The 12,041-nt window shown below is 44.5% G+C and overlaps 2 protein-coding genes across 11 annotated transcripts in view; one reads left to right on the top strand and one right to left on the bottom strand.

Annotated features, from left to right (window-relative positions):
* Positions 1-12,041, top strand: part of ECT2L (epithelial cell transforming 2 like) — a 106,541-nt gene that overhangs the window by 75,949 nt on the left and 18,551 nt on the right. For 4 of the 6 annotated variants that reach the window (XM_087718357.1, XM_087718361.1, XM_087718358.1 and 1 more), the window contains one exon: positions 2,336-4,426. In XM_087718357.1, the coding sequence (XP_087574483.1) occupies positions 2,336-2,390 (55 nt within the window). In that variant the 3' untranslated portion in view covers positions 2,391-4,426. Of the gene's footprint in view, positions 1-2,335; positions 4,427-12,041 lie in introns of those variants that run through there. The other 2 variants (XM_087718359.1, XM_087718360.1) reach the window with 2 other exon arrangements.
* Positions 5,561-12,041, bottom strand: part of REPS1 (RALBP1 associated Eps domain containing 1) — a 61,370-nt gene continuing 54,889 nt past the window's right edge. For all 5 annotated transcript variants that reach the window (XM_087718369.1, XM_087718365.1, XM_087718366.1 and 2 more), the window contains 2 exons: positions 6,849-6,954; positions 5,561-5,715 (listed from right to left, as the gene is read on the bottom strand). In XM_087718369.1, the coding sequence (XP_087574495.1) occupies positions 6,875-6,954 (80 nt within the window). In that variant the 3' untranslated portion in view covers positions 5,561-5,715; positions 6,849-6,874. The remainder of the gene's footprint in view (positions 5,716-6,848; positions 6,955-12,041) is intronic.

Raw genomic sequence — 12,041 nt, 5'->3', positions numbered from 1 at the left:
AAAACCCAATAAGCCTTTGGACTGGACCATGGAATGCCAGGCGGCATTCGAAAAGCTTAAACGCCTTTTTGCCGCTGAACCAGTTCTTAAACATCCTGATCTCAACCAGCCGTTCGTCGTACAGGCTGATGCCAGTGATGTCGCCGTTGGGGCCGTTCTGCTGCAAGCCAATGACCAAGGTAACTTACAGCCTTGCGCATACACCTCACGTAAACTCACTGACACGGAGCGGCGCTGGGCGGTTTGGGAGAAAGAGGCTTTTGCGGTCCGTTGGGCCCTCGCTACTTGGCGCCATTTCCTTGAAGGCTCTAAACACCCATTTGAGGTGTGGACTGACCACAAGAACTTGGAAGCGTTGCGAACACCTCGTCGTCTCTCCCCCAAACAGATGCGTTGGGCCCAATATTTTAACCGCTTCAATTTCACTCTAAAGTATATCCCGGGCGGTAAGAACTTCATGGCCGATGCTTTGTCCCGGTTACCTCAGTATAATTGTTCCAAACTGAGTATCGTCCAACCGCTCTTGGCAGCTCCGGTACTCACACGTCAACAGACCCAAGCTCAAAGGGAAGTGCCTCAAGATCTACTTTCTGACCTCAAAGCGGCTCTTCCTCAAGACGACTGGTTTCTGAACCATCGGGACGAGTGCACCATCAGGGACGATCTACCGTGGATTGGTGCTAAATTATACATCCCCGCTTCCCTACGACTTGTCGTCCTTCGTCGCGCTCATGACTCCAGGATGGCGGGTCATTTTGGGTTCGTAAAAACTTTGCACCTCGTAAAGAGACAATTCTGGTGGCCCTCTTTAAAAAAGGACATTGAACTTTATGTGGCCAGTTGCCCGGTTTGCGCTACTGCCAAAAAGCCGCCGGGGAAACCGCAGGGACTTCTACAGTCCGTCGCCCGCCCGGTTGCCCCTTGGAAGGAGATTTCTATGGACTTTATTGTTGAGCTTCCCGAAAGCCAGGGGCACACCGTCATCTGGGTGGTCACTGATTTGTTTTCCAAGCAAGTTCACTTCGTGCCTTGCCACAAAATTCCTTCCGCCAAGGCGTTGGCTAAACTATTCCTTTCCCACATCTACCGGTTACATGGGGTTCCCGACCGTATTATCTCCGATCGTGGGGTCCAATTCACATCTAAATTTTGGAAGGAGTTTCTCACACGCATTGGCTCCGCCCAAGGCCTTAGCTCCGCCTACCATCCTCAGACTAATGGCGGCTGTGAACGTACTAATTCCGTCCTTGAACAATATTTACGTTGTTTCATCAATTATCAACAGGACGATTGGGTTGACTTGTTACCACATGCTGAAGTGGCCTATAACAATTCGGTTCACTCCAGCACGGGCTTCACCCCTTTCCGGGTCGTTTACGGCCAGGATTTTGTTCCTATTCCCGAACTGCCTACGGCCCAACCTCAGGTTCCTTCCGTTGCGGACTGGAGTGAACGTCTCAGTCGCCTTTGGCCTCTGACTCTTTCCACCTTGGACGCTGCCCATAAGGCCCATAAGAAGCAAGCTGATAAGAAACGCTCTCAGCCCTATGAGTACCACGTTGGGGATTTAGTGTATTTGTCCACAAAATTCTTGCATACTACACAAAAATCAAAGAAATTGGGGCCCAAGTATGTTGGCCCTTTCCCAATTGTGAAAGTCATCAACCCTGTTTCTGTTCGTTTGCAATTGCCCAAACATCTCAACCGTGTCCACCCGGTGTTCCACATCAACCTCATCAAACCAGTTCGGGTGTCCACCCTACGGCCCACAGATGACCCTCCACCTGCTCCGTTACTTATTGATGGGGAGCATCATTTTGAAGTTCTCCCCTCCCTTTTTGATTTGTTTTGTTATTTGTCTGTTTTGTTTGTTTTTTCTTCCAGGCCTGACAGCCTTTTCTCCGGGGGACGGCCGGATGTCAGCTTCTGCTTTGCTGTTGCTTCAGCTGCCATGAAACGGGAGGGGGGGGGCGTGGCTTTGGGAGGGGTTAATTGATGTGCTGGAGGAATGTTCTAGGATGTACCAGTTGTTGGGATTGCGCATGCGTATGTGTTTCCCGCCTGCATCAACGGCCTTCACATTCCATCTTTGGCCTGTCTTTTTGAAGTTATCTCACACCTGACATTTGAAGGACTTATGATTGGACTGGAGCTTTGATCCTAAGGGGGGGGAACGGGCTTTCCTATATATTAATTGCTTTCGCGCCATATTATTCAGACTTTGCTTCACTACTGCTCGCTTACCATTTATAATTAGTAAAAGTACTTTGGATTTCCAACCCATGGAGTCTCTTAGTCTTCTTTCCTAATTATGGAGTGGAGTGGGGCGTGACAGGTTTTCTGCATTACAAAAAGCAATCCACTGTAGTATCAGTGAGCATGTAAACTGAATAAGGTAATCCTCATTTAGTGACTGCAGTTGGGATGGAGAACTCATCATTAAGTGAAGCAGCTGCTATGTGAAATCCATGTCTGTGTTTATGATCTTATTTTAAATGTTTTCCTGTGTTTTATATACCTACAAGAGTTGTAAATGTGATGATTGGTCACAAAGTTTTCATTTCTGGTGCAGCTGTGAATGGTTGCTATATGAGGCAGTTGCTAAATAAGGCCTATCTGTAGTTTCCATGTATACTGCTCATGATTTAATGAGCTCATGACATGATGGATGTAACCATTAATTGCATTAACCTTATTATAAACAAATTTAGTGTGAAATAAGTATATACAATGATTTATCACAGGAGCATGTGGTTGAGTCGTAGGTTTTGAACGTGATTAATAAAATAGATATTAGACTTTTTAAAAGAAATACTTCCTTATCACCAATAAAATACAGCTTGCCTGATTTTGGACTTTACGTATGCAGTCAAAAATTTATATCTGAAAATTATGCAGTAGAGAATGTTTCAAACACTATCACTATGCTTTCATCCGTATCTTGCACAAGAACTTGGGTAGGCATCTGCAACCCTTATACGGATTAGTGCTGGAGGAATCTCCAAATTAAATATTGTATAAAAGCTGGAATCTTTGGATTTGAATATGAGAATGTCAGGATTGAGCATGATACTATATGGAGCAACACACTGTAACCAAGTGCTCATGAGCTTCAAAATAAAGTGAGAATAAAATGGTTTTGTTTCAATGACTGAATATAAGGGATATAACTACTTTTCTAGTCCTTTCATACATTAGAAACATGTTTGCATGTAAAAAAAAATGTTTAGGAAAATAATAAATTACACTTGCTATGACTTGATATTCTGTTTATGCCATACAATATGTAGAAAGAGATTAATGAACCATTAATGTAAGTGTATGATGCATTATACTTTATTTTGAATATATTGAGTGTTTTGCATTGCAGTGTTTTTTTTTGTTCCTGAATGTTTGATATTTTCTACTAAAAAGTTTGTTTCCAATTTTTATTAGTGAATATAGGACTGTTGTGACTCAGCAGCAGTCTTCTGTGAGTCTTTTCGGGATGCAAGATTAATTATGCAGCTGGGGCTCGTTAGGGGCATATTCTGAGGATAAAAGGACGGATGGTGCCACGCTCTAGTTGCAGGAGTCAACGTTCCTTGGTTTGTTCAACATTGATCAGCAGTCGTGGTTTATGTAAGATAGAAGTGCTTTGTTTTCTATAACCCTGATTCAAGGATACACTTGGAGAAATGCATTGCGTTGTAAGAGTTTTTGTTTGGTATTCTGTTATCTGGTCAGAGACTGTATTTATGTTATTTTTGGGCTCGAAGCCAGTCTGAGCCGAGAACTGATAAAGAGAGTTCCTTTTAAGTTGTTTGCCTGTCACCTGTTTAACGAGCGGAGAAGGGGGGGACAGAACATAGGACTATCAGTAGCATATACGACCTTAGATGCAAGCAGATAGTCTGGTTCCCACAGAATGCTAAACGTGTCTTTTTTATTTACCCTATCATGTATGAACCCACCCAGTTTTAGCGTTAAAATAACTGACTATATATTCAGTAAGTTAGGGATGCGGTGGCTCAGTGGCTGACACTGAGCATGTCAATCCGAAAGGTTTGCAGTTGGACGGTTCGAATCCCTAGTGCCGTGTAATGGAGTGAGCTCCCGTTATTTGTCCCAGCTTCTGCCAACTTAGCAGTTTGAAAGCATGTAAAAATGCATGTAGAAAATAGGAACCACCTTTGGTGGGAAGGTAACAGCATTCCATGTGCCTTTGGCGTTTAGTCATGCTGGCCACATGACCACAGAGACATCTGCGGACAGTACTAGCTCTTCGGCTTTGAAACTGAGATGAGCACTGCCTCCTAGAGTTGGGAACGACTAGCACATATGTGCAAGGGGGAACCTTTACCTTTTTATATTCAGTAAAAAAACTTGCCTTCTGTCCACTTGTCTCATTATTAAGCCAAATTAAAAGAATTAACTCCAATTAAAATATTGTGCTGTTTTATTTTTGTAAAAATCACACAGTTGCTAGTTCTGATTCTGCTGAGATACTTCCATGCATTTTAACATCTATGATCCCACAGCCAGAATAAGCCATTAAATAGAATATCTGCTGTTAGTCAGCATTAATGCAAATTTACATGTGAGATCAAAAGGTGTGTATTATACAATATACAACAAATCCTAATACAGTACATCAACCTGAATAGCAGGATACACTCAGGAAACGTTGTGTTAATAATGAAGCCTGTCTACAAGCCAGAAGAAGAATGCTTGGAGACATGAACAGAAATAAGAACCCCAACTTTTTAAGAAACACAAATTGAGGGTGGGGTGAGGAGTGGAGGGGAAAGACTGGGGAAGAGTTGAGGTACTGACACACTTCTTGACCACAAAGTGTGTTACAGTAATGTTTGGTGGGTGTGTCAGTTTGTAAAGGATAATGTGCAAAGCATGCAACTATATGTGGTGTTCAGGAAATATGCATGACTGAGATAGACACCCGATCCTTTCACAGAAGAGAAACGCTTTGTGTGCAGACTGCAAAAATGACATCATGAACGCAAACATTTCAACAATAGTCAAGCTGTGGTCATACATGCAATGAATTAACAGACAAGGACAACAGAATTTGGCATGGCAAAGTATTAAAGGACATAGGCAGGACTTGGAAGATAATTGGGTTACTCAAAAAGAATAGGCTTCTGAAATTACTAATGATTTGCAAGACTGCGAACTCTGATTTTGGGGATCAGCGATGACCACAGCTGGTTAATTTCCATTTAAACAGTAAGACAGATGTGTAAAAGGTATTTATGATATATGTGCTTTTGTGATAAAGGTAGCTATTGGGATGTTTTTATTCATGATTTTTGACGTGAAAGATAGAAAATTCATTCAGTATTCAGTTCCAGTTTGGGATATAGGCCACTTAAGTTGTATAAATCTGGCTCCAACTTAAAAATTATGTCCTCCCAAGAAAATGGGAAGATTGGCAGTGCCAATATACTGAACATTCAAGGAAATGCTTATTCCATTCTTTGTATTAAAATTATAAAAAGTTACTTAAATACAACTGTGGACAGAGGACATAACAATCACAACAAAAATGTTAAGAGTGCACTGAGTGAAACATATGGGATTTTAATTAGGCCTTTTACCCAAATTTCTGTTTCAGAGTTAATTATTTCACAGTTAATGGCAATTGGTTTATAAGTGAGAGAAGGGTCGGAGCTGTTCCAGTTGAACCTCCAGTGAAATTCTCTCTTCCAGAACATCCTAGAAAGGAAAGAAATTGCCATTTAGATACCATAATTAAAGTATATTACTATATATACACATGCACAATTTTATATACAGTGTTTTGCTGATTTTATATAGAGAAAATTAAATGTTTATGCAAATAATGTAAGACTGTGAAAACACAACTTTTACTTCAGTATGCAAATTTCTGCCTAAACAAGCGTTCTTTATATTTTTCTTAAAAACATGTCAGCAATTAAGTTCAATAATCTTGTTTAGGGAGGAACACTTGTGGTTTCTTTGCATGTAAAAAAGTAAATCAATAAATATTGAAACAAATTTATGTTTCATCAAACCTCTATTTTATATTTAGTAGATAGAAAATATTAATGGATGTATGAACTGCATGTCAGTTTATCAGTAGTCAAATTCATTATTGTGTTATTGGTTGTGAATAACGCTGAAAATCTACTTTTACAGAACTATGTTGATGGAAAAATGTGACAATTAAAAACTTATATTCTCTGCAAATCTGCAGTCACAATCATCTAATGATGATTGTTCCGCCAACTCTTTCAGTGAAATGTCTGAGAATAGATCGTCAACATCACCTCCTCATTCATACATAGGCTACTTACCGTTTTCCCCAAAATAAGACAGTGTCTTATTTTCTTTTGACTCCCGAAATAAGCGCTTGGCCTTATTTTCAGAGAGGTCTTATTATTTTTGAGGTGCAGGAGGCGGCGAGCATGGTCACCTCATGGCAGCTGCTGTGTTGCAATATTTTCGCATGTGCTCAAAAGACCAATTGGGCTTATTATCTAGGGAGGTCTTAACGCATGTGCTCAAAAGCCCAATTGGGCTTATTAATTGGGGAGGTCTTATTTTCTGGGAAACAGGGTATGTAGCTGAACTGAAGAACTGAATGGCTCTTTTCCCTTTTCTTCCCTAATCTCATGGATCTGGTAATTAGTTTTCCAACATTTTCTGAAGCCTTTGGTATTCTGCAAAATAAAGCTCACTTAAACTATATGAAGGAAGAAGCTGAAGAGAACATGCAAACTGAAAGCATGAGCTATGCATCCTGGGATTTTCTTTATACGTTTGCTAAATGGAAGGCACAATGTATTTTTGTAAAACATCTCATAATAACTTGTCAAATGTCTTACCTTTAATTGTTGCTGCAATTCACTGTTCAGTCTGGCCAGAACAGTATTGGTCTCCTTATTGCGTCTAATCGATGCCTGAATAGCTTTTTTGTCCTTTCCCACCGATCTGAGGGGACATTTCATGAAATAACTTTCAGGAATTGTGGAATACTCCCCCCCCTCCCCGTTATAGCTCAAGTTGTTCTGAACACAATATTGTTAAATTCCTTAGCTCTTAATGTGTTTAATTGTACAGTTGTAAAGAAAAAACCTTTTATAATTTTGGCATCCTGTTTTCTCAGATTACAAAGCTACTATGTAAAGTATTTAAAGCTTATATACATTTACTGACACTCTTTTTCTATGAAGAGATCCCATGTTGAACAACTCAAATCACTTTTGAAGTGTTCTGTTTAAGTTACAACAGGACAGAATATCTGTAGCTCAGGAACTATAGAATCCTTACTGCTCTCTGAACTTCCTTGTTTGCTTGTAAACATTTCATTACCCATCTAGATAACAAAATCAATGTCAGTGAGTGTGGGTTCTGTTCTCTGTTTATATACAACAGCTCAGTGTTTCAAACAACAAAGCTGTTATCTACATATTTCATTATTTTATTTAATTCTCCACAACTTTATAGCTTTAAAATCACTGAACATGTTTCCAATAACAGTTTAAATAGTACCAATTTATATGACTGCCTGTGTAAACTTAGGTGGTGGCCAAATGCATTCCACATTGTCATATTTTGTGGAATGCCCAGAACACCCCCCCCCCCAAATTAAGCAACGAAAATCACAGGTTGTTTTTTTTTGGCGGGGAAGCAGTTTACAAAATCAAAAGCACATTATCCTGCACTTTGACCACTGTAACTTAGAAAAATACCAAAAGGTCTCAATCTCCAGCCTTCCCCTTGGGACAGATGTTAGATTCAATTTCAGTTTAGAACATTACCCAAATGGAAAAAGTTATCCCAACGTTTGTTATTTGCATTCTTTCAATCATATAAACAAAAGCTCCATATGATGAAAGAAGGATCTATGTGCATCAATGGGTTTGCACAAGCCATTCCATTCCATCCTTATGCAGAATACATAGATTTTTTAATGTAATTTTAATAAATTTTACATGGAAAAGTAGCTTGCAAAATATTTTGTAGTAATTTTCTCTACAGTCTCGATTTTTTTGAAATTAAAGCTTGTTTATACTGCCTTTCCTAGCAATTTGAGAATTCAAGCATCATTGAATTGAATTGATTTCATTTATATGCTACCCTTTTCCCCGAAGGGGACTCAGGGCAGCTCACAATCCAAGTCAATGGGAAGGGGTACAAATAAAGAATAAAAAGACGAACAAAACAATACACAATTTAAAAAGCACACAACAACCATACCATTCGAGGGAGGGGGCAAAGGCGCCAAGGTGGCGCAGTGGTTAAATGCAGCACTGCAGGCTACTGCTAGATCAGCAGGTCAGCGGTTCAAATCTCACCGGCTCAGGGTTGACTCAGCCTTCCATCCTTCCGAGGTGGGTAAAATGAGGACCCGGATTGTTGGGGGCAATATGCTGACTCTCTGTAAACCGCTTAGAGAGGCCTGAAAGGCCTATGAAGCGGTATATAAGTCTACTGCTATTGCTATTGCTATTGCTTTAGCCCCAGGCTTGTCGGAATAGCCAGGTTTTAAGGGCTTTGCAGAAGACATGGAGGGTGGTGAGGGTTCGAATCTCCACGGAGAGCTCGTTCCAGAGGGTCGGAGCAGCCACAGAGAAGGCTCTCCTTCGGGTGGTCGCCAGTCGGCATTGGCCAGCGGATGGAATTCGGAGGAGGCCTAATCTGTGGGATCTAATCGGTCTATTGGAGGTAATTGGCAGCAGGCGGTCTCTCAAGTACCCAGGTCCAATACCATGAAGGGCTTTATAAGTGACGACTAGCGCCTTGAAGCGTATCTGAAGACCGATAGGCAGCCAGTGCAGCTCACGGAGGATAGGTGTTACGTGGGTGAACCGAGGTGCACCCACAATCGCTCGCGCGGCTGCATTCTGGACAAGCTGAAGTCTCTGAATGCTCTTCAAGGGCTGCCCCATGTAGAGCACGTTGCAGTAGTCCAGTCTAGAGGTCACAAGGGCATGAGTGACTGTTGTGAGGGCCTCCCGGTTCAGGTAGGGTCGCAACTGGTGCACCAGGCGAACCTGGGCAAATGCCCCCCTGGTCACAGCCGACAAGTGGTGTTCAAAAGTCAGCTGTGGGTCCAGGAGGACTCCCAAATTGCGAATCCTGTCTGAGGGGCGTACTGTTTGACCCCCCAGCCTGAGAGATGGAAAACTTTGCCAATTAGTGGGAGGGAAACACACCAGCCACTCGGTCTTATCCAGATTGAGTGCAAGCTTGTTATCCCCCATCCAGACCCTAACAGCCTCAAGGCACTGGCACATCACGTCAACCGCTTCACTGAGTTGGCATGGGGCGGACAGATACAACTGTGTATCGTCCACATACTGATGATATTTTATCCCGTGCGGTCGAATGATCTCACCCAGCGGCTTCATGTAAATATTAAACAGAAGGGGGGACAGGACCGAACCCTGCGGCACCCCATAATTCAGAGGCCTAGGGGTCGATCTCTGCCCTCCGACCAACACCGACTGCGACCTGTCCGAGAGGTAAGAGGAGAACCACCGAAGGAGAGTGCCTCCCACCCCCACCTCTCGCAGTTGTCGCAGAAGGATACCATGGTCGATGGTATCGAAGGCCGCTGAGAGGTCAAGGAGCACTAAGACGGAGGCATGACCTCCATCCCTGGCTCTCCAGAGATCATCGGTCAACGCGACCAAAGCGGTTTCCGTGCTGTAGCCAGGCCTAAATCCCGACTGAAAGGGATCTAGATAATCGGATTCCTCCAAGGACCGCCGGAGCTGAAAGGCCACCACTTTCTCAACAACCTTCCCCACGAAGGGGAGATTGGAGACTGGACGATAGTTGTTTAAAACGGCTGGATCCAAAGATAGCTTCTTCAGAAGGGGTCTCACCACCGTCGTCTTTAAAGCGGGGGGAAAGAACCCCTCCCGAAGGGAGGCGGTAATAACCGCCTGGATCCAGCCCCGTGTCACCTCCCTGCTGTTAGCAACTAGCCAGGAGGGGCACGGGCCCAGTACACATGTGGAGGCACTTACGGCTCCCATGGCCTTGTCCACTTCCTCAGGGGTAACAGCTTGAAAATCAATCCAGTGATGTCCATCCAGATTCTCCCCTGGTGCCTCGGCTGGTTCTGCGTAATTGGAGTCCAGGTCCGTCCGAACCCGAGCAACTTTATCCGCTAGGAATTGGACTTACTCCTCAGCTCTGCCTTGCAAAGGATCGCCCGTATCCCTCCTGTTTAGGAGGGAATGGGTTATCCTGAACAAGGCGGCTGGGCGCGACTCAGCGGAAGCTATCAGAGAGGCAATGTGTGTTCTTTTTGTCGTCCTAATTGCCCGAAGGTAGACTCTGATGCTGGATGTTAAAAGCGCTTGGTCTGACTCAGACTTACTGGATCTCCATCGTTGCTCTAGGCGTCTCTTTCGGCGCTTCATCTCCCGGAGTTCCTCAGTAAACCAAGGAGCCCTCCTGGATCCACTGCCTCGGATCGGCCGTAAAGGCGCAATCCAGTTAACAGCCTCTGCCGCTGCTGAATTCCAGGCAGCAACCAGAGACTCCGCCGGACTGCGGGCGAGGGTATCAGGAACAACACCAAGCTCCGTCTGAAAGCCCAAAGGGTCCATAAGGCGCCTGGGGTGGAACCACCTAATCGGTTCCTCCTCCCTACAGTGGGGGTTTGGTCTCCGAAAGTCAAGCCTCAGTAGGTAGTGGTCCGACCATGTCAGGGGCAAGATCTCACTACCCCTCAAACCAAGATCACAACTCCACTGCTCCGAGAGGAATACGAGGTCGAGCGTGTGACCCGCCGAGTGAGTCGGGCCCCAAATTACTTGGGTCAAGCCCATGGCTGTCATGGAAGCCATGAACTCCTGCATTCCATCAGAGTGTTCACTGAGCGAAGGCAAGTTGAAATCCCCCAGAACCATGAGCCTGAGGAACTCAATTGCCAGCTCAGCTACTGACTCGAGGAGCGAGGGGAGGGCTGCTGCAATGCTGTTGGGAGGCAGGTACGTTAACAGCAAGCCCACTTGACCCTTGAGGTCCAACTTCACCAGCAAGGACTCACACCCGACAAACTCCGGAGCAGGGATCCTACGAGGTACTAGAGACTCTCGGATAACAATAGCCACCCCCCCACCCCTTCCCTGGGGTCGCGGCTGATGAACCACCTGAAAATCCTCTGGGCACATCTCCGTGAGGGGGACTCCTCCCTCCGGGCGCAGCCAGGTTTCAGTAATACATACCAGGTCTGCCCCCTTGTCTAAAATTAGGTCCCGGACGAGGGGAGCCTTGTGAACTACAGACCTGGCATTTAGCGACAGCAGCCTGAGACCAGGGTCCTGATTACTCACGCCATCTGGCCTTGGAGTGGGACTCATAGGGCCGGAAGGAGGGATCTCTGCAACGTAGCGAGCCCTCCTTCCCCGGTAATGGCCAGCCCTAAAGTCCCCGCCATATCTGCCCCTCCCTGTTAAGACCGTAATGCTCCGGCCCACTCCCGTGTCCGTAGTCCCTCCACCCACCCCCATAGCCCCCGCATTTGCCGACAGGCCCTTCGAATCAGTCATACTGAGATTGGAATGGGCCTAGATCCCCCCAACACTTCTGCAAAGCACTCAGTGTGGGGGAACCCGGTTCCCATCCCAATCCTCGCTTACACACCCAAACGCTCACACACTCACACCCCCACAAAAATTTAAAATACAACAATATAATATAAAAAGCGGGAATTACACAGGTTAAAAAGGTGGGAACATTCACTTACAATCATACACATCCACACTACTTACAAAGAAAAATTGCGCAGGTATAAAAGATGGTAAAATAAGCGAACAAATCCGTACATGGGGACATAAAGTCCATAGAGCAACAGCACAATAGACCGGTCAAGCCGGCACGATATGAGGGAGCTAAAGTGGCCTCTTTCTCTAAAGGTCTGGTATAGGAGGAATAATAGTCGAGATGGCTAGGATAAAGTTTCTGAGGTAGTAGTGGACGATGATAGCCACGATAATAGACGCAGTCCGGGGGGAGAGATGCAGAGCTAAAAGTCCAGTGGGCTAAGTCCATAAAGA

Source organism: Thamnophis sirtalis, unplaced genomic scaffold, assembly GCF_051295495.1.
Source record: "Thamnophis sirtalis isolate CommonGarterSnake01/CBP01778 unplaced genomic scaffold, rThaSir2_p1.2 scaffold_6, whole genome shotgun sequence".
Lineage (NCBI taxonomy): Eukaryota > Metazoa > Chordata > Lepidosauria > Squamata > Natricidae > Thamnophis > Thamnophis sirtalis.
This window is presented reverse-complemented; position numbering and strand designations above follow the sequence as displayed.